The 22834-nt window shown below is 39.5% G+C and overlaps 1 protein-coding gene across 1 annotated transcript in view; it reads right to left on the reverse strand.

The window, feature by feature from the left end:
• CRYBG1 (crystallin beta-gamma domain containing 1) overlaps window positions 1-22834 on the reverse strand; it is a 46642-nt gene that overhangs the window by 18660 nt on the left and 5148 nt on the right. Inside the window, exons 2-14 of the mRNA XM_039726930.1 lie at window positions 20114-21597; window positions 13653-14382; window positions 12831-13547; window positions 12576-12752; window positions 10558-10605; window positions 10328-10446; window positions 8834-8996; window positions 7742-7881; window positions 4635-4761; window positions 4266-4301; window positions 3718-3860; window positions 3342-3468; window positions 3105-3250 (exon numbers count right to left, since the gene is read on the reverse strand). Coding sequence (XP_039582864.1) covers window positions 3105-3250; window positions 3342-3468; window positions 3718-3860; window positions 4266-4301; window positions 4635-4761; window positions 7742-7881; window positions 8834-8996; window positions 10328-10446; window positions 10558-10605; window positions 12576-12752; window positions 12831-13547; window positions 13653-14382; window positions 20114-21597 — 4157 coding nt within the window. The remainder of the gene's footprint in view (window positions 1-3104; window positions 3251-3341; window positions 3469-3717; window positions 3861-4265; window positions 4302-4634; window positions 4762-7741; window positions 7882-8833; window positions 8997-10327; window positions 10447-10557; window positions 10606-12575; window positions 12753-12830; window positions 13548-13652; window positions 14383-20113; window positions 21598-22834) is intronic.

Here is a 22834-nt window from a genome sequence, read left to right on the forward strand (position 1 = left end):
GAGAAGACAGGTCCATCATACTCCTTTGTGACTGTGATTCTTAGTATCCTGGGGACCTGCAAGCTTTAATTTTATGATTTCTTGAAAGATTTTTTCCTGAACATCAGCTCAGATATACAGAGAAGTTAAAGCTTTATTTGAAGTGTTCTCCAGTGGGGTAACCAAGGGTACTTGCCCTTTTCAGCTCCCAGGGGAGGTTTGCTCTTGTACCTTGTGTCTCCTGTTTCACTCATGTTCCCTTCCTGAGTGCATCTAGGTTAAATTTACTACCTTCTGGTTTCTGTATGTGAACCACTCATTAGCTAATTATTTCCTTAATATCACTCACTATCCATACATACTCTAGAAGCAGCCCAATCTACACTGTGGATTAATTACTTGAAAACTAGGGGAAAACCAGGCTGATAACACAACCACAGTAAACAGACGACTACATAAAATAAACAAATCTGGGAAGATTCTTCCAGCAAGTTCAGAGGGAATCAACTAAAAGACAAGAGCCTCTTCAGGAGTTCTGGCAAACGTTTGGTGTGTTTATGGATAAAGAAAAGCCACATTTCAAACATGCAGTTCCTGTGATTTTGATCACTATTAAATAAAAGCTTGAAGAAGTTTCTAAGCAGAGGGGAAATCAAAATAGTACACTTAATTTTAGTACTTGCTTGAACTTGTAAAGGGTGTTACCTGTTGCTAGTAAATAGCTCCATTTTCCGGCACTTCAAATTCTGCCAGTTTGCAAGTAAAGTTCAAACCCTACTTAAAAGAAGAAAGGCCCCTCCTATTTTCAGGCAGCCTGGATTGCTTTCTCCCACTCTAATGGCAGAAAAATAATTTTTGAATTTTATGTTTGGCCAGTCTCCAAAAAATGCTCAAAAGAAAAACATTTTCATTTTTCAAGAAGTACATTTTCATTTTTCAAGAACTCAATCCTCATCTCCTTAGGATATATTTTTCAGGATGTCTTTACAATGGATTTAGCAAAGACATAAAAATATTGCTTGGAAACATGTTTGGAAACATTTAGAAATTTTAATGCAGCCAGTTTGAATTGCCCAAAATTGAATAGTCACCCCACAAATGCAGAGCTGGGCTGTCTCCAGCAATACAGTTCAGAGCTGCAGATGAGCTCAGAACTTGTTTCATAGTATCTGTGCACTGCAGTGTCAGGCTTTCTTTTCTTTCATATACTCTTTAAATTACAGAGCAATCAAATTAATTATGTGGGAAATACAGATCATCTGTTATATCTGTTATCTAACTGCTTACCCAGACACCTGTAGTTAAAAAATTGAAATGAAAGGTTGAGGGCTTCTTAAATTTTTGTCTTATTTTAATTAAGTGTTTTCAATATAATACCAGGAAGGTTACTTCAAAATATTATGACAAGATTTTGTTCAATCTGTCACAGTTTGCTATGTCATCTGGATTACATCCTAAACAGCTCAGGAAATTGCTCAATGGATTAATCACTGCTATGTGACAGATTTCTTGGAAGGAAAGATATAAAAAAATCTTCTACCACCTGAACAGACGGTTAACACTTAAAGCACTGTATTGCCAAATATGACTTCACACAGATCATTCAAGCTTTCTGACAGTTAAACATTTAGTAAGATCACCACAAAATTCCCAAACACTCACAACCCCTCTGGGAACAGGGGGTTGTACAAGACTCTTAACAGCTGAGTGCTAGCCACCTATTACGAACAATGCATCTGAGTTTTTTAAAAACTTACTTCTACAAATTACATCTTTTGGAGTCTACAAGGTGAGATTACAGGAGTGGTAGCAGAGTCTGTAGTACAAGTTTTGTTCATAAAGACTTCTAGCCACCTTTGCCATCAGTGTTAAAGTCATTCTTAATTACTAAAATACTCAAACTCATGTGTGATTCCTATCTTAGATGCAACAGACACATTTACTAGAACAACTACATGAAGGGCATGATAGGTAACCCACAATTTGTTTCCCAACCTTCAGAGAAGACTCTTTTCCCAGGCATCTCTCTTGCATATTACAGAAGACAAAAGAGCACAGTGGCTTCAAAGGTCACCAGGCAGGAAAAAACCTTCTGTCACACCATATTCATATAGAAATTAAAAACATTCCTCTGGAATGCAACGAGCTTGATTCTGCAACCTTTATCCAGACAAAACTTGCAGAGATACAGCACAGATAACACAGGGAAAAATTTTGGGTGTGGCTAGGTAAGGCAGAGCTTCCAGCAAGTCACCTGCATGCATACCAGGCAGGGGGACAGACCGTACATCTCATGCTTTTTTGGTTTTGGTACTTTAGTTCGTTTTGTGTGTTTGCAGCCATCATTGCTAATACCTGTCAGCATTTCCAAAATACTTTGATACAATCTGCAAGGCTGTGAAACTCAATCTGTAGCTGATGGACTCGACTAATCAAACAGCAAAATATCAGCTGATCAATTACAACTGATAGCACTTGTGGCACTAAGAGGTGGTTTGTTAATGGCCATGGCTAATACAGACTTTTTGGAACCATATGTTTAACAAAACCCCAAACAAACAATAAAAGCCAACACCACAGCACTAAACCACTGTTAAACCTACAGGATTCACTGCAAAAGCAGTGTCATTTTTCAGAACTGACTCTGAGTTTACTCTCCCTACTACCACAAGGTATTAGTGAGTATAGTAAAAAGTTATCTCTATTTAAAACACAAGTGAAAGAGCAAGGAATCTACCTTTGGTCAAATGCAAGAAGCCTGGAAATTAGTTTCAAAACGGAAATTATTTCCATAACAATTTTACTGTTGAAATGCTTCAAACAAATGTAGCCACGAGAACCAGCTATTTCTTCCTCTCTTGATGAAATCTCATCTCATGCTTTCATACTCTTATGTATCAGAAAGTCAATGCTTCCTAGGACTCTTATCTTATTGTAAGAAGAAAGACTATTTACTGTACATATTCACCAAAACTTTACTTTTCAAGTTCTATGGTCAAGGGCAGAAAATTTTATCTGAAGACTCCACACAGAAGTCAGAGTCCTGAAAAACACCTGCAAACACTATCAATTTCTATAAAGACCAGCATATATAAAATGAAAGAGTGAATAAAAATATCACTTACACGCCACTCAGCACATTTATAGACTGTGTCCTCAGCCCATATCCAGTGTCTTTCAAATTGGAAATGATACCTAACACGTTGATATTGGAACCCTTTGATCCAAAGTCTTTTTCACTGTACATTATCATATGGGAGCTTGTGAAGTCCTGTCAAAACAAAGAGGAGCACCATAAGGAAAGTGCCACATGACATCTCAGGGCACTCAGGAAATGCCTACTAGGTGTTCTTGGAACTTACACCAACAATTGGTCGCAGGGACTGCAGCTCCTCATCGTAGCCACCCCAGTCTGTCCAATCCCGATACGCTCCTTCTTCCAGCAAGTACTGATGGCCTTCAAACCCAGGCTTCTCATAAGCAACCCAACTAAGCAACAACAACAACAAAGTCTGCATGTGAAAATGGACAAGTGCCACTCCATGTTTTCATGGAGCAGATATAGAGATGCAATATTTATTCTTTTGCTGTGAATATTTTCAAATTTAACTCTGGTCTATACCTCAACCCAAAAATTACAAAAACAAAATAAACAGGAACTGGATCTGTCCACTGCAACTTCCAGCCTATGGAGTTACTACTTCAGCTGACGGGTAAGTACCACTTTTCCACACTTACACTCCTCCCAGTACTTTTATGGATCCCACTGATGTAAGTGGAAGTCTCGTCTTGTCTTCCGATTCCTTGTCATCAAGCATAAAGACCTCTGATTCTATTTCCACATGTCTTCCTTCAAAGAAAGGCTTCTCATAAACAACTACCTGGAGTAGAAATGAAGCAAAAGAAAAATTGCAGGGAGGACAATGAATTCTGACAACAGACAGTTTCTTTTGCATGGGCACATAAAGGGAGAATGCAACATGATGAAACCAACTAGTGGGATCTCTCTCTCCTCTACAAGAGACCTTTCCACTAGAGATGCAATGGGAGGGCTTGAGCATTCATTACCCATCTGCATCATCTGGATTCCTGTTAATGCTGTCACATATGCATGTGATGGATGCAGAAATGTAACAGAAGTTGTATTTTCACGGTGTGGTCACATACAAAAGAGCTACCCAGTAAACTATCAGTAGCTGGTATCCAATCAAAGCATACTTATCTACCCACGTGTAGTTCATGTGCTGTAAAACAGCTTTGGACAATCAACACATACTGACTTTTACCTTTGGCTCTCCACTGAATTCAACTTTGCGACCACCCTGTTAAAAGGAAAAAAAAAAAAGGAGAAAAAAATTAAACTGTTCATGACTTAGACAACTTGTAGATGTCTATAAGAATCATTAATTCTTTACAAAAAGTCAGAACTAAGGTGACATAGTCCTTAAAGAGTGCAAGTGAAAATAAATGGCAGATTAATGCCAGAGATGAATACAATCAGATGTTTTAAGTTCAAGAATTTTATAGACTAGAAATCTTAGGGTTTTTTTAATAGTTAGATTTTTGTAAGTCTTGAAAAATCTAACCACCTTAATACATTATTTCTAACACATAAACATACATCATTTGACTTGTAAGTAATACCAGTAGTTTACCATTTTCAAGGGTCTCATGGACCTAATGTAGGCTTCCTTCTTCTCCCAGAATAATAAATTAGGATATTCACCAGGCTCCAACATTAAAGGGACCCCCTGGAAACCAGGTTCTTCATAAAGAAGCCATCTAAAAGTAAAGGGGTGGAGGGACAAAAGTAAGACATAAAACCCCCAGAACATTTCTGAACAGTACAGAACAAGACAATATGCTTACTTTAGGAACCAGATCATTGTTCCCTTCAAAGGGAGATTCCAAGCTAATATAAACTGGCTCAAATTGGTATCGTTTCATTGCAGACACATGGCTCCAAGAAACAAGCAAGTTGCTTTAGTTTTATTACTGTCTATAGCTGAATGTTTGATGCATTGTGTGCTTCATATTCACACCACTCAATAAGCCCTTGGCTTGTGGCTGGTCACCCGTGGTATTTCCAAGGGCTCAGTACTGGGGTAAATTCTGTTTAATACCTTTAATATTAATGATCTGGATGAGGGGATTTGAGTGCTCCCTCAGGTGTTCTGCAGATTACAAGAAGCTGGGTGGGAGAAGTTGGGTGATCTGCTGAACGGTAAGGAATCTTTACAGGGGGATCTAGATCAATGGGCCAAGGCCAATGGGATGAGGTTCAACATGGGAAAGTGCCAGATCACAACATTCCCAAGCAGTGCTTCAGGATTGGGGAAAAGTGGCTAAAAAGCTGCTTGGCAGAAGAAGACCCAGGGGTGCTGGTCAGCAGCAGTTATACTTAATCCAGCGTGTGTCCAGGTGGCCAGGAAGGCCAATGCCATCCTGGCCTGTATCAGCAACAGTGTGGCCAGCAGGACCAAGGCAGTGACTGTCCCTCTGTACTCAACACTGGTGATGCCACACCTCAAATCCCGTGTTTCAGAATCAGTTTTGGGCCCCTCACTACACCAAGGACATTGAGGGGCTGGATCATGTCTAGAAGGGGACATTGGAGCTGGTGAAAGGTCTGGAGCACAAGTCTAATAAGAGTGGTTGAGGTGGAGGTGCTTAGCCTGGAAATAATGACACTCTAGGGAAACTCACTGCTCTTCACAACTGCCTTGAAAGGAGGTAGTAGGCAGGCAGTGACTGGACAAGAGGAAGTGGCCTCAAGCTGCGCCTGTGGAGGTTTAGACTGGATATTAGGAAAAAATCATTCACTGAAAGAGTTGTCAATCACTGTAACAGGCTGCTCAGGAGAGTGGTGGAGTCACAATCCCTGCAGGTATTTAAAGGATGTGCAGCAGTAGTGCTTAGGGACATGGTTTACTGGTGGACTTGGCAGTGTTGGGTTAATGGTGGTACTGGATTCCCATCCTACAGGATTCTATGACTAACTTCACTGCAAGAACTGACACACATGGAAGAACAAGGAGAGAGTACAGTCAGAAGATAAAGGTGCATTGACTCATTTTTGTTGGCAGCTTTTAACAAACAGCAATTAAGCATGAACACTGGGAAACTTTAAGATGATACAACCACACCCACATGGCAAGGTGACTCAGAATCAGAGCCTCCCTCACCTGCCAACACAGTGAACTATGTCATGCCTGTAAACTAAAGGCAAAAAAAACCCTAACCCTGCAACATGCAAAAAAGCAGCAGCCATCTGCAGAATTTCTCATGGAAGCGACTTCTTTCTACACTGAACTAATAAACAGATATTCAGAAAGACGGTTGAAAAATAATATATTTCACTTCCTAGTGAAAATATTAGTCTGCTTTCCTTGAGGGGTACAGATGCAAGAGAGAGATATGAAGACAGCAAGAGCTCATGTGCATTTAGCAAAACAATGCCGTTACACTAATGCAAAATAAAGACAACTCAGATGTGCACAGGCTCTGCCTCCTTCCAAAAAGATTTGTAATTTTACTGGTCACAGACAGCTTTTAAGTAAGAGAGAAATAAAGTGGAGACACAGATGAAGTGAATTAACAATCAACCTGCAAATAACATATCTGATGACATTACTATTGCGAGACATGTAATTTGGATTGAGGTTGCAGTTCACCAGAAATAACTTCCTGTCAGAGAAATAACTACTTGGACATCTTCAAATTGGACTACGTACCAAAATGCTTCATTTTTTTTCCACAAATCAAGGTGTAAATATTTACTCAGATAAAATACCCTTTGCCTAACAACAAAAATGTCCATGTATTATGTGGTAGGTTTGAAACAGCTTTGCTTTACATTTTTTTGTAAAATTGATATATTGTCTTCAGCTGGGCAATTTTTGATAGTCAGACTATTTGCAGCATGGCAATGCCCAAACATAAGAGCTAACAACCAAGGTCTGTACATTCTGTAAGAAGTTCTGCAGGATGACTGGAAGTGGCTCCAGTCTCACTTTTTCTGAAAGGAGCCTCTCTCTCTCTCTCCTGCATACTTTTCCCAACACTACTTTGAAGCATGTTTTCCATAATGATTTACTAGTTTGTTTATTAAGGCATGAAAACTAATACTGGTACAGCACCTGGATTGCTCCTCAGAGGTCTCCTTTCTCATAAAAGCTTGCTTAGTTCACAATATTATCCTCCTAATTCAGATGGCCACATTATTTTCAGGTGACATAACACCTTCATATTACACATCACCATAAAAGCCCGGATCAAGATGCACTGTGAAATACAACAATGCCATGTATGGACTCTCTAAAGCACTAAGTCTTAGTTTATAACAGGAGGACTTAAAAAATTTTCTTCTTTTAGTAGGATGATTTCAAGTTTAAAAGAAAGCAAGTGGGAAATGTGGTCTTATTATAACAGTTCATTTCCCACCCTCATTTATGATAAGCTTGCCTGAATGAGAAAAAGCAAGAGAGGCACACTCTTATTCCTTGGCTACAAATACACAAGGGTTATTCAGTATTTACGACACACAAGCAGAAGAAAATCTAGCTCTAACAAAACATTCTAGGTCAGACTCCCCAAGAGTGAAGCATTACGGTGATGTACTAACACTACTGTCAACAAATATACTGCCAAAATATAGGACTAGAATAAATATAGCCTGCTCGCAAGTCTGACAGGTGTAACCAATGGTTTAAACCAAATTCCTGTCATCACACTACACATTCATTCAGAGCTGCATACTTACATGCCCCAATGCACTTTAATAGAACAAGTCTTCTGAGTGCTTCCAAACACCCCTGTTTCTTCAGTGTCATCAAAAAAGGAAGTCACGATTCCTAACCCTTCAGGCTCTGTATACAAATCAATTCGGCAAACCCTGTAATCCTGAAAAATGAAGATCGCCATAATCACTTGATCTGTGCTGTGAGTTCTGTAATTACCGTGCATAACTAAATCAGTTTTGAAACACCTGTTTATTTTAAATTGTTCCCCCCCCCACCCCTTGTCAATTACTACTGCTATTAGATGCCTATAATAAAAGTATAGCTAGGCCAGTTTGCCTGTCTCTGTTTGAACCAAGACAGTCAGTCAATCTCTAATCAGCATTTACATTGTTTACTTTCTGCCATCTAGTCAGGAATGCATCTTCTTTCATCAGTTAACATCTCCTCTAGCAAATTAAATCCTAAGATAATACCAAACAAGCCATCCTTGAAGAGAACTGCAACTTAAACAAGAATCATAGTTACAAGTAATATATATTCCTCCTTTTTCCTTTCCTAGTCAAATAACTTTATAGCTTGCGCTTGTTTTGGCAACCTGCAATTGTAACTACTTGATGGTAGATTAAAAGTGCATGCAGAAAGGATGTTCCATCACACGTGAAACTCACTGGTAAGCTTGCCCATACCAGGCAAACCAAAGTTTGGTGTTTCACACTGAAGTCTGTATTGAGTGCAAATTTGGTTTCGAAAAAAAAGAAAACGCCATATTTTGAAAATACCAAATTATTGATGGTTTTCTGCGATGCTTTTCCTGACACTGACCAGACTACAAAGCATATGCTGTATGTAGCATTTTGGTGGCTATCCTAATAAAGCCCACCAAGTTCTGTTCCTACCCTGTCCTTCCTCTTGATGCTACCACAACCCCAACTGCGCAAAAGTCCGTACATGCAATTTGTGATTAAACATTAAACTCAACATACAATAGTGTTTCATGCATTTGGTAGCTCGTATTACACTTGTGTCCCAATAGACCACTCACACTCTCTATCAGTATAAAACATCACTATACATTAAGATCAATAAAAATTTTTTTGACTTGTATTACTTGCCTTAACAACATGTCTTATTGAACCGATCACTGCAGGCTTTTGAGACTTGCAGTCACTTTGCTCTTCAGAAGCACCTGCACCCCAAAGATCTGTGAGTTCCAGCTCTCCTTCTTCCAATGGAATAGAGGGGCCTTCAAAATTTGGTTTTTCATAGAGTATCCAGCTTAAAATAAATTTTAAAAAATCTGATTTTTCCTGGTGCTTTATCAAGTGTGGTTTACAAAAATCACGATCCCACCTAAGAAATCGTTTCATAACTGTACTGTTTCCAAACCCTTGCTATTTCCCCAATACGGCTTATTCACCCAACTGCTGATGCAAGCCATTTTCAGTCTCTGTGATACCTCTAAAAACAATGATAAAAACAAAGATGTCTACCGCTGAATTGTACAAAAAACTCCTTCACCTTTTAAAATTGATAATTTGGGGCAGCAAAGATTACTGTCTCTGAATACCAGACTTTGTATGAGATAATAATCAGAACCAATTTGTACATCAGAGAAAACAATGACACTGCAGACTGCTGCATAGTGTATAAACAGACAAGTTGCTTAGATCCTGTGAACAAAGCCTGGAGTTCCACAGGAGCTGGGGTAGATATGCCAGAGGATGATAAGACTGTTCAGAAGACAAGCACAACTCCATTTTTAATGGCAGAACAGAATATATAACTAAGAACTTTATCCATCTGCAAATACAAACCCTTCACTCAGGCTCTCAACGGAAGGAGGAAAAAGCCCCAAACCCAGTCCCTCCAGACCATGTTAGAAAAGATGACCTGGTTTACAGAGATCAAAAGGTTTTTGTTCCAGTTTTCTGAAGCTAAACAGCAATCAGTTTGCTTCCCAGTACCTCCTACTGTGGCTAGCCCTTGTGTCTGCACCTTACTATCAGATAATTACTTTTGAGAACCTGCTATTTGACTGCATTATAGCCTGGCCACAGCGTAACTTGCTGTGCTAGCCACACTACTAATGGCTCTTCTGTTGATGCTATGAAGAAAGCAGGAGATGAACTTGCTTTCAATTACTCTTGGGCAATATAGCTTTTAGAGCAAAATCCCTCCTTTTGTCAAAGAAACAGTCAATTATCTCTACAGCACCATCGTACTCCTTTGGTCATGAAATAATTATGTAAGACCTAGCTTTAAACTTATTTGCTAGCCTTTTAGCCCAATCCAAACACTATGCAAGAATCTCTAATGACCAGAGGAGTTGAAAGGCAAAATAGCTGAACAGAATCTGTCATTTCATCCCACACCTATGCCTGGTGACATTTCGCACCCTGCCAGATGGTAACACTCACTCAATTAGTCAGCAAAATAGGTTTTCCAGCTCAGAACTTCCTGCTGCAGAGGTAAAATGCCCTATTTCTTGCTCACAGCTCTACATTGTTACAAGGCAGACTTACTGTGAATCACGTGCCAGTTCTGTTCCAAAACATTTTTGGATAGAGTAAAAATCTTTGCATAGAGAGTAGAAATGCATCTCTTACCATCCTCTGATGACTTTAACTAAAATGGTTGGTGACAGAACCCAAGAACTGCAATCTGGAACATCATGGAAAACTTCAATGCCAGCTTTTTGACAGTCTGAGTCACAGTATATCATCAGCTGTGTTAAAAAAACCCAACAAAACAGAAAAACAAAACAGTAATATATAGTTCTATCTTCCTAAGCTTTAAATATAGAAAGAAACACTAAAACCATTAAAATTGATCTTACCTTGCCAGGTCTGGGATTAATTTTACTTTGTCCATTTCTTGGAAGTGTCTAATAGACAGTGAGAAGAGAAAAAAAAAATCACAAAAAACCCTCAAAAAATCAAAAACATTTTCAATAAAGATACTCAGCTATAAAAAAAGAGCTAGTAGAACAAAATAAGAAATACTCTGAATAGTAAAATTTGGTAACCTTTTAACTATACCTACTCATCCCTTCAATCTCTACTTCCCCTTGCAGAACAGCATCTTGTCACAAACATATAAATTTATACACTTTTTTAAAACTCTGAATTATCATCTCACTGAAGTCAACTAACCTCAGATCTGAAATGCTTTAAAATCATCCTGATCATCTTCCTATATAGTCCAGGATTTCAACACTGTAAAACTGCCACTGATTAAATACAAGCTGTACAATAATAAAGATGAGTTTAAATGTCGTAGTCCAGGATTTCAATACCAAGAGACTACTGTAAAACTGCCACTGATTAAATACAAGCTGTACAATAATAAAGATGAGTTTAAATGTCTAAAAATGTCAAGCCATAAAGCATGGTGTATTTTTAAGAAATGTATGAAAATACTGAGGATGCATGATGGCACATACATGTATGAGCTAACTAGCATAATCAGTTTTGTATCAGGTTTCCTCAAAGAGCGTGAGACTGAGCACTAAGTGATAAACTAAAAATATTCAGAACAACTAAAACACATGGAGGTATACAAAATCTAAAACAATGCTGAAGTCAGCAGTAAATTGTATGATATAGAATATATGGGAAAGTTGTGGTTGCATCACGTCACCTTCAAACAAATAAAGCAAGCATTGAAATTATGTGTTTGGTTTCCTAGGAAGGACAGGAGTGTTCATTCTGGGACAGGGTCCTGCTCTTCTAGGAATGATTCACAAAAACGGAAAGAAAAACAGATCCTGCCCCTGAACAGGTAACCAGCAACACGTGCAAGGAATTAAAGAGAACACAGTAGTTAATATGCAGAGCAGGCAGTGGTCCCAGCACAGTTCTTAACCATCACCAGGTTTTTGTAGGCATCATCAAGACACGTTGAAGCACGACTGGCTTTTTAGCCTGTGCTTCAATTCCAGTTAAAACTTGTTCTGTGTTTTGAGGAATGCCAAAGTCATTGTTTTGGGCTGCCCTTAGTCTTTCCTTCACATTACCCACTAGCCATTGCATCATCATTTCTTAGTCAGTGGAAGATGCACAGCAGGTACACCTCACAGAAACAGTTTTGATTCCTAACTTGAGCAAAACAATTCAGTGCCACAGAAATCCAGAAACCCTTTGAAGCCTAAAGGTATTCTCTCAAGTGCAGTCTTAGGTATGTACACACTACAAGTCATTGGTTCATCATTTTAAAAATAGAAGTTACAAATATATTCCATATTAAAGTTACTCTGAGGGGAAAAAACAGGTCTGTCTTCAGTCATGAAGAATGGATGTTTGTAATCAGAGCAAGGGACAGCCCTGCCCAGCACTTTCAATCATCACTACTATCCAGTTATTACAGAATTCTTAAAGAACTATATATTTTTCTGCCAATACACAGGAATACAACAGAGGGCTAAAATAAAAAATTTGCTCTGTTACTTATTTAACTGTACAATGGCTGAATGTCTTGTTAGAAGAGAAGAGAGTTTACTTCAAGAGGTTTTCTGAAGTTCACACAAAGCATTCTACTAATTTGCAATAAAAAAATTAAGTTAGCATAAGATTTGTTTCAATATAATACAAAATCAAATATGAAGACGTATTCAAAAAATGCTTTCCATGCATATTTGCAAAAAGTCTCAAAATAAAGACCCCTTAATCATGTTGATAGATGTAATCTCATTTTCATTTTCAGATAAAACTGGTACCATACCTAAGTTCACCTCAATGTATTTGTAATCTGTATATATCCCAAAGAGGGGAAACAAAACAAGATATGAACATTGTCTATTGAAAACATAAAAGCTGGATAACTTTGCAGGCAGCTTTTTAAAAACACAATACTTACATCCACATCTAATAAACCAGGAGGGACATTTGATTCGTATCTGCTTGTTCCTAACCAGCTTGAAAAACTTTTCTCAGGAGTGCCATAGTTGGGCATTTGTAAACTTAGTTCTTTTTTTGCACTATCTCCTTGCAGGTACTTCTCCACAAAACTTGGAAACTTCACATCTGAAAGAGACTGAATTGCAAAATCAAAATTAACAGCCATTCAGCAGGTTGACAAACACTGTTTCATTTCCTGAATGATCTTTATTACCTCAGATTTTTGAGGCATGATGAATGGCCCGGAAACATCCTGTTGTAAAGGAGGCATCCCTGAGGAGTCAGTTGCAAAAGCTGTTGTGTTATTTACTGAAGTGACAGAAGGGCTAAAAAACTTTTCTTTAGAAGACAGCAAGCTTGAGAAGAGGGAGCTTTTTTCAAGCCGTGATCTCTTAATATCACCATCTGTACAATCAATGTTCTCTTTTCCATTAATTTCCTGAGTAAAGGCAGGTTCCTCTCTACATGACTGCAGAGCTTTGAATATGATACTTTGCTCTGTTGACGCACGCTTGGGTCTGACTCTGGCTATTGTTTCCAGGCTTTGCATTTTAATTTGTTGTGCTGGTAACAGATCCTGTGTTTTTTCCCTCCTCAGTCCCAAACCAAAAGTAAATACACTAGGATCAAATACTTTCTCCAAGTTGTCTTCATGAATGGGAGGCATTGCAAAGTGAGGTGCTGGCGACTTGGGAAGCTTTGACCTCTTCTTTTTCTGGGGTAAACAAACTGAGCTGTCTAAGTTTTTTATTGTTTCAGCAAACTTCTTCATGTCAGACGGGGAATCAAAAATGCTGTCGTCTTCAGCAGATCCGTTACAGGTTTTCCCTGGGCTCTTTTGTGTATTGGTGTCGTGCTCTGATTCCAATACACTGTCTTGATTGCTGTCATCATACTGCAGCGCTGCGAAGTTCAAATCCCCTGGCTTTACCTTATCTCCATTTTCCATCTTAAATTCTGATCTGGAAACCTGAGATGGTAGAGGATATTTATCATCATTGCACGGTGCTTCGAAGTTCAAATCCCCTGGCTTTACCTTCTTATCTCCATTTTCCATCTTAAATTCTGATCTGGAAACCTGAGATGGTAGAGGATATTTATCATCATTGCACGGTGATAAAGCCTCTGTGTTTGGCAGCACTTTTTCTTCATTTCTATGGAATTCTGAGCTTGTGTAATTTCTTTGGTGGAAAGGATCTTGAGCATTTTCAGTTTTTACAGGTGAGTGCAAAGGCAGTTTAAAAGGTGAACTTTCTTTCTTTGCTGTGGTTAATTCTGGTTCTGGTTGCTTCAGAGAGACACTACCAGCATCACTTTTGCTGCTTTGGTTAAAAAGGGATATGGCAGCTTTTACTTTAAGTTCTGTTGTCTTCCCAATATCCTCGTAAGAGGTAAAGATTTCTCCATTTTTGCCTTTTAAGTCTGCAGTGCTTTCTTTCTCCAGTGTGCCATTCTCAAATAACTTCTGGCGACTGCTTTGCTTATTTAATGTTTTATCAGGCTGTTCATTTTCTTTAGCTTGTTTTCCAAATTTCAGCTTTGCTCTGCCAACGAATGTGCTTGGTACAGCATTATTTTTTGAGGCAGGGATGTCAGTAGGTCTCTGGCTCTGGTTAGCACATTTGTTTTCAAACAAGGAAATTTTGTTGGCAATGTTGCTGTTAGTTTTATTAACTGGTTTTTCAAGAGGGTCCTGCTCACTTTCTAAACTGTCTTGAGTCGTAGGTGTTTTAAAATTCAGCTCTATGTTCTTCGGTTTGGCTGGACTACAGGAGGCAAAGTGACACAGAGTGACATCTTTAATTAATCTTGAACAGGCTTGTAACAATTTTCAAAACAATAAACAGTAGAATTATAAACCACAGACTCAATTAAAATTTGATATCTCAAAAGGAATCAACTAAAAGAGGAGTAACTATATGGATTTAAAAAATTAGACACTAAAAAAGGAGTATATATTTCAAACTAACTTAGTTCTTTAAGGTTAGTAAAACAAACAGCAACTTACAGCATCTGCAATTGAGGCAGAGAACTCAACTACTTATGACTGAGAGACATTAAAATTTAGTAGTGAATAGGCAGAATAAAGTATAAACATGCAATCCCCTACAGAGTTTAGAAAACAAATCCCAATTCATTAATGTGATAATGAGTTGGTTAACATTTGCATATTCTCTCCAATGAGTTTTGAAGACATCTGCCCAGATTCTTTGCAGCTTTTGCACCTACACTGCAGAAGCAACCTCAAATTGAGTGAAAACTCTTCCACTCTCATGAATGCTTGCAGAAAATGTTAGCTGTCCCCAAGCATTGCATCACCACCTTGACTAAGAGAACACCACATGTGTGGACTCTTCCACTTCCTTCAGGTAAACTTAGCTAACGATTTAAATTGTGTAAACTAAGCCTAATAATTTTACAAGAATTTAATTTGGAAACACAAATCTTTTCTATCAGAGTGGACAGAGAGGCATGTACAAGTGCATGTACACAGTACTCCTGTGCTGTGGCAGAAGGCACAGCTGAGTGTTTCAAGCTCTTTTCTCTGAATACCTACAGCCAGGAAAAATTATTTGTCCAGGTAACTTGCTACAGCATACTGTACAGTATGAACAGCTGTGAAGATGCAAGGCAGATGGCTTCAAAATTAATCAGTCAGATCTAAGGAGTGTCAAGGAGCCCACCAGCACCTCCAAGACAGCCCTGTTCTCCAAAGAGGAATCTGGGGACACAGCAGTAGGAGGATAGGTAGCAACTGCCCTACATGAAAACTGACAAAGGTGGGAGATGAAAAGAAAATAGCTTGCAGCAATCTCCAGGATTCCAAATGCTCTATCAATCAATGGATGATTCTGGTATTTCAATGCTTTCTTCTTTTTTTACCTACATAAACTGTGTTCACTAAGCTCTCAGGCAGCTCTTTAGTGCAAGAAAGAGGTGTGAGATATAGGAACAACCCAAAACGTGAGATCCATTCCCCTCTTCGTCAAGTGATCCATCCCAAGTAAGAAATTAAACCCTTCTAATCCTAGACTCTCCATTTTACAAACTTTATTTCTTGGGAATATCATGAGGAACAAACTTACAGAAATAACAGGAGGATTCAGAAATAGTTATCTACAAATCTGTACAGAAAGGAACTGTTAAAAATCATAGAATCATAGACTATTAAGAGGATGCTACAGATCTTAAAAAATCATCTAGCCTCAACTCCCCTGCCACGGGGAGGGACACCTCTCATTAGACCAGGTTGCTCAAAGCCTTTTCGAACCTGGCTTTGACTACTGCCAGAATTGGGGCACCCTCAACCTCTCCAGGCAACATTTTGTAGTGTCTCACCACCCTCAGAATAAAAAGTTTCTTCCTAATGTCCAGCATAAATGGCCTGTGTCTCAGTTTGTACCCAGTACTCCTTGTCCTGTCACTACAGTTCCTGGCAAAGAGACCCTTTTCAGCTTCCCTGTAAACCCCACGTTCAGATACTGGAAGGTTTTTATGAGTCTCCATGCAATCTTCTCTTCCCTCTGAAGCCCCAACTCTTTCAGCCTCTTTCCATAGGGAAGGTGCTCTAGACTCTTATCAACTTTGTGCCCTACTCTGGATTTGCTGCAACAGTTCCCTGTCCTCCTTATCACCATGTCATTTCAGAGAAGCCTTCCCAACACTGCTCCCTCTAACCACCAGCCTACTCAAGCTAGTTCACCACTTTATGAAGAATTATGAAAAATGCAGGATCAATAAAAGAGGCAATAGCAAACTTAAAATCCACTGGCCATACTTCAGATAGGTGCTAATAAAACACACTTGAAAAATTTAAGGAAAAACAGAAAACCAAAATGTTCCTGAAAGAGAGAAGGTTTGAAAGCAACTATCATACAGCATAAAATTAAATATATTGAGGCACTACTTTTCATTTGAACTACAACTGTTTTTTCCTAAACTTTTAGAAATTAAATTATTCTATAACTTTTCTCTTTGAAAAATGACTGTGAGTTGCAAGGGACCTCTGAAGATCAGCTAGCCTAACTTCCTACTCAAAACAGGGATAGCTTCACAGTTAGATCAAGTTCCTGAAAGCTTTCCCTGAACAAGTTTTGAATAACTTCAAGGGTCAAGATCTCACAACCTTCCTAGTGAAGCACTGCAGCAGGGTGGCCACTGTTGCTGTGAATTATTTTTGCCTCATATCCCATTAAAACTTCACTGCTACAACTTGCAGTTGCGGCTGTTGTCCCTTCACAGCTCAAGGGCAAATCTGGCTCTCCCTTCTCTATAGGTAGTGAGAGATGACTGAGGTCTGTCTGTATCCTTCTCTTCTCTCAGCTGAAGAAACCAAGCTGCTTCAGCTTCTCCTCATACATGATTCGCTCCAGAGCTGTCACCTTCTTTAATGGCTCACTGCTAGACTCATTCCAATTTGGGAACATCTGTCTTATGCCAGAAGAGAGTTGGAAGGGGAGGAAGAGCTAAAATTCAACAGCGTGACCTGTCACTTGCACTACTACATGCATTTATTTCAACATAACATGTCTCTTCCCCATAAAATCTGTGTCTCTCTGTATGCCCTGACACAAGCAAGTTTAATGGCTAACAGTGATGCTTATCAGCCACACCTAAAACCTCTTTTAAATGAAGAGCTCACCCCTCAAAGGTATAGTTTCAAGCTTTGCAAATTTATGCAGAAACAACCACTTCAACACTTTGTATTTTGTATTCTGCAGTACTTCTGCACAGCAGCAGCAGCAGCCAAAGAGCTGAGACCAAAGAGCATGAGAAAGCTCAGCCCTGCAGCTCCACTCACGACAGCTGGCCTCTTCTAATCTTTTCACTACACCTTTTTCCACACTACAAAGTACTGGTTTTAAATACAGCCAAAAGATGGACTTTATTGCAAGAACTGGGTCTCCAAGCTTGTTTAAAAGGAAATGTTGTTTGAGTATCCTTTAAGCCTCTCATCTTGTATGGGGAAAAGACTTAATGGCACAAAAGCTTTCTTACAAGCAGTCCAGTGTGGCTGATTCTCACTACCCATTCCTGATCTGCAATGCCAGAAACAAGTAGGCACAAGAGAAATACCAATATCCTTCTCTTTGGCTACACCTTGCAGCTGAGCTGTGGAAGCAAGCAGTTAAACCTCTCCCAGCAGTCAAAAATGGAGGGTGAGTCACACATCAAGCTTGCAAGTGGTGCCAAAAAACCACTGATGCCAAAATATCAAATTGAGGTGAGCAAAGAAAAATGGCATGTGAAAAGAGAAGAATAATTTAACAAGTGGGGTTAAATGTAAAGGCAACTACAAAACCATGTCTGAACACAAAGTATGACAACTGAAGCCAAGTTTTCCGCTAAGAACATCAAAGTGACTACTGCCTGAGGTTTTATTTGCCAATTAAGATTTACCATCAACCTCATTTTAGTCTCAAATCTGATAGATTTCCCTTTCAAAAGCTAAAAGCAAAGTATCCTGTGACTTCCAAGTTATCCGGTACACAGACATAAATGGAGAAAAGAGAGAAAATGCTATCTTTATTTACAGGAAATCTGCATTTCTGGAGGTGACTGGAGAAACTCACCTGTTTTGAAATTGTTTCCAAAGAAACCTGATTCCCAGAATTGGCACAATGTCATTAGTAAGAGATATCATGCAATTTTAAGGGAGAACTACTTGTATTATATAAAATCCATTTTACAATGGGCCAAGGAATCCCTAAGAAAATGGGTATTTTTCAACCAGAAAGGAATTAATATGAATGATCTAAAAATAACTTTTTAACCTTTGAAAATTAAAAATTTATCTGTTCACAGTGATAGCTAGAGAATAAAACACACAGTCTTCTAGTAATGGCACCATCTTTTCCTTTCCCATTTCACAGCACCTTAATCCCCATCCAGGTTTATAGTTCATATGTTCTAATGAATGACTATAAATTATACCAGATCACCTGAACATGTAACTCTGGCTAAAGAAATGGTGTGGTGCTGTGCAATGACAGCTATCAGATGCATCAGAAACCTTGCAGTCCCCACCCAGGGCTAAAGTTCCTATAGCAGCAGATAAAGCCAAGACACAGCATCACACACCCCACGAAAAGGGATGAAATAGAGCAGGCTGTTTATTTGTTAAAATTTGTTCTTTCAGACAGGACACTCATCTGTTACTTTATGAGTACAGTAAAAGATAATTCACTGTAGAGCAAGCCCAGGAGATACACAGAAAAAAAATGAAATCCAGCTATGCAGGTGTTTATAACTTCATCATCACTAATGACAGTGACACAGAGAAAAAAACAGTTCGAAAGCTAATTTTGCTTTGAAGCTGTGAAGATACAAACTCAAGAGTTTAAGATTTGTGATCTATATGGCCAGATGGCAAAGCATCACCCAGTACAGAAATGCCACAGTTTAACTTTCAGTGCTCGCCTTTCTTAAGTTACAAATTAACCACTCAGATGTAAGTACTACAAATTGTGCAAAGGAAATGGCTCCTGTGCTTCTCAGATGTGGGAAGCATAATTGCAAACAGACGTGTCTCTTAAACCATCACACTGAACCTCCACATCCCTCTAACACAAGGACAATTATCAACTCTCAATGTACCTTGGGTGGGCCTACAGGATTCAGTGTGCCCCCACACCTACAAATGAACATGCCAGAACGAGGAGTGCAACAGCACACAGCCATGGCAACCAAACAACAGAAATTAATAATGCAAACAAATCATTGCCTGTGGATGAGAATGCAACAGTATCCAAGTAATCAATCACTGGCTCATACTAGTGGTAACAGTGAACTTCATGAATACTGCTGCTTCTTTATAATCCTAAGGAAAGCTCTGGCCACCTGTTTGACAGAGACAGTTTCTTCAACTGTAAAATCAAAAACTGAAAACTAATATTCAGCAAATATCTGATGTTATTCATATGCATCAAAATTTAAGTGATTCGCCCTGCACATACTTAAGGAAGCAACTGTAGGTATTCAAATCTTTGGAGTGTGATCTATCACATCATTTGAACAATCAAGTTCTATATTGCACCTTACATTTCTTCATAAAATAATAGTAAAACTTAGGCTTTTTCATAGAAAATTTGAATACATTTCTTATTCAAAAGATTTTAGCATACAAAATCTACAACCACATTCTGATTTGGTTACAGAGAGAAAAATTAATTAAGGTCAATGACAGATGAATTAATCTGATCCACAACGATGATGACTGAGCAGTTTTTATATATGTTAAATTATTCCATATAGTGGAATTGACAAAGACATTCCCTATCAATTTAAAAAATGAAAAAATTAATTATTTTTCTAATACATGTTGACCACAGTGCTTGTTAAGTGGTAGCTTTAGTTATTGTAACTTATTTTTTTTAAAGGCAGTTCTTAACTGAAAACAATTTAGACAGATAACAGATACACAGCCAGTGTTTCCATAAACACAGATACAAGCAAAATTACAGCTACAAGGACAAGGTAAACGAGTTTGTTACTTACAGGCTAATCTTTGTCATGACTGTTCTGGAAGCATCCAAACTCTTCAGCTTTGAGGTGTCTAAATCAGAATTTGTCTGTCTCTCAGCTGACAGACACAGGTCTCCATTTTTAATCCCATCAGTATGCAAGAAAGCTCTTCCATCTGGACCACTACCATTCTTTACTGCCTTGGTATCATTTCTGCCTTCAGCAAACACCAAGTCTTCTGTCTTAGCAGCCAAAGAAGCTTTGGGAGACTCCAAACTGTCTTCCCCAAAAGCCACAGGTATAGCTCCCTTTTCCACTGAAGTTCTTTTTGTCACTGGGTTAGTCTCTGGCGATGCTAAAGGTTGCCTTTTTGAAGAGTAATCTTTCACCTGACCCTTCAAGCCAGTAGGGGAAATGGGTACAGTATCCGACTGATTCTTTTTATATGATCTTCTCCTTGTAGAGCTTGTGCTTGAGATCTGCTGCTTGCTCTTGTCAGCTTCAGCTTTAGATGCCCCTTTCTGAGCAGATCCAACTTTTAGGTCCTGATTATTACCTGAGGAAGAGGAATTTCTTTCAGGAGTCTGTTGAAGAGACCTCACTTTTCGTTCAGAGTTTATTATCTTGTCTGAAAACACCTCAGAATGGGCATCATCCTCAAAACCAGATTCTTCTCTTGCAGTATTCTCAGTTTGGTTTCTCTCTCCATTTGGAATATCACTAGACGACTGAGACTTTCTCCGTTTTCCAGATCTTTTACTAGCAGATTTTTTATCCATTGTGTCCAAATCACTACTATTTTCTTCTGATATAAGAGTCACGGGTTCATTAAGGAGTTCGTCTGTTTTTCTTAGATAGATATCAACAGTTAGCACTCTAGCAGAATATGCGTGTTCACTCGCTGCAGATTCCAACTCGTATGGCAAATCCTTTGGTTTTGCATGCCCAGGCTCCTCAGACACCCACGTGTTCACAAGCTGCTTGTGACTTAAGATACTCTTTTCTAAGTCTTCACTAGACAGATTTCTCAAGCTCTGTATGAAATCTGGAGTTGTGGAATTATTGATATCTGTGACGCATTCCTTCTCCAACCCCAGTGTTTCCACATTCAGGCTGCTCTCACAGAAAGAGTTTTTAATGGTTTCACTGCTGCCGCTCCAATCTGCTGACCACTCGCTGTCAGAAGAGACTCCCCTACTGCTCCATTCCGACACTGTATCGTGATACAGCGGTCTTACTTCCCCACTGAAATTATATTCCTGTGCCTCAGGAAGGGCACTTACGTTTCTCACTTGTTTCTCTGCTTGAGGAGCTTCGTGTCCTTCTCTGAAGTGCCTACAGTACACTGCCTGCGCCCCGTGAGGAGAACCTGACCTCTCACCCTTGTGACGTGAAGTGTGTTCTAATGAACTTTTGACATTTTTCCTCTTCCCTGTACCAAACAAATTTCCAAGTCTTTCCAAAACTGGTTTCTTTTTATTTTCTTCTCTTGGAGAATCTGGAAGGTGTGAGGTGGACTACAAAAATAAACAAACAAACATTTGGTTAATGTCAAAATTGTTTTTATAATACATTTATTTGTTCTAGGACTACCTCTAAATTAAAAAGACACAGTGAATAGAAACAAAACAGTTTACTGAACAATACTAACTCTCAAAAAAAGAACAAGAACAACAAAATCCTTGAAAAACAATTAGGACTCCACAATGCTTCTGTATGTTTTTGCCTGCATTTGTTTACAAATGTGCTCATCTTGCCTTATAATGGCAGCTTTATAGATCCCAAATCTCAGTATTTTGCACAATTAGTTAACGTCACTCAAATGTTACAGAAAAGCATCCTGATACCTGCAAGACTGGGGTCAAACTTCATGGTCAAAATTTTCCTTACAAAAACAAGAGTGGGGAGTTTAACTTTCTCTCCATACTGGCTGAGTCAGTTTTCACACTTGTGCTGGTAGAGAATAGTTTCAAAGGTGTAAGTTGTCTTACAATTTATACATTTCTCACAAATGAAGTTCAATAAATATCTGAGTTGTGTTTTGGGGTAAAAAACCCAGAACTATATAAAAGCCACTGCAACACTCAGTGAGCATTACTGGGTCAAACATTGCCCTGGATTACTCTTGGCGAAGTTCTGCCTTACAACTTCTAATTAACATGGTAAACAGGAAACACGCAACAGCATCGCCGAGTACACATGCATATTTGCATTTTAATACATTAGCCCTTTTTACATGCCGGTACGATGAATACTTGTTTTGAGACGTCTATTTCAAAACACCGAGAGTACTTTCTACCCCGGCGCCCCAGACCTCTCGAGGAGAGTGGGTTCCCTCGGCCGCACGGACCCTGCTTCGGCAGCTTCCAACTTGTTCCCTGCTGGAGACGCCCAGCTCGCCCGCCCCTGACAGTGCCCGGCGTCCCCCAGCGCCCAGGGCGGCCGGAGTTGAAGCCCCCGCGGCCGCCGATCGGGCTGCAGAGAACCAGCCCAGCACCGCCCCACCGCAGGAGCCACGGCCCCCGTTCCGCGCGTTACCACGAGGGTGAAGCCGCCCGAGGCTGCCGCTGTCCTCCCCCATCCCAAAACGGGATAAGCCGGAGGAAGGTGCTGTGGCGGGGTTTACCCGCCGCCGCATCCTCACCTCACCTCTCCGCCCCGCCGAGCGCCCGACACTCACCGCCCGGCCCGGCCCGGCCCGGCTCGGCGGCCCCTGCGCGAAGCCGCCCCACGCACGTCGCCGCTACCCGCGCA

This window comes from Passer montanus, unplaced genomic scaffold, assembly GCF_014805655.1.
Source record: "Passer montanus isolate IOZ18808 unplaced genomic scaffold, ASM1480565v1 scaffold11, whole genome shotgun sequence".
Classification (NCBI taxonomy): domain Eukaryota; kingdom Metazoa; phylum Chordata; class Aves; order Passeriformes; family Passeridae; genus Passer; species Passer montanus.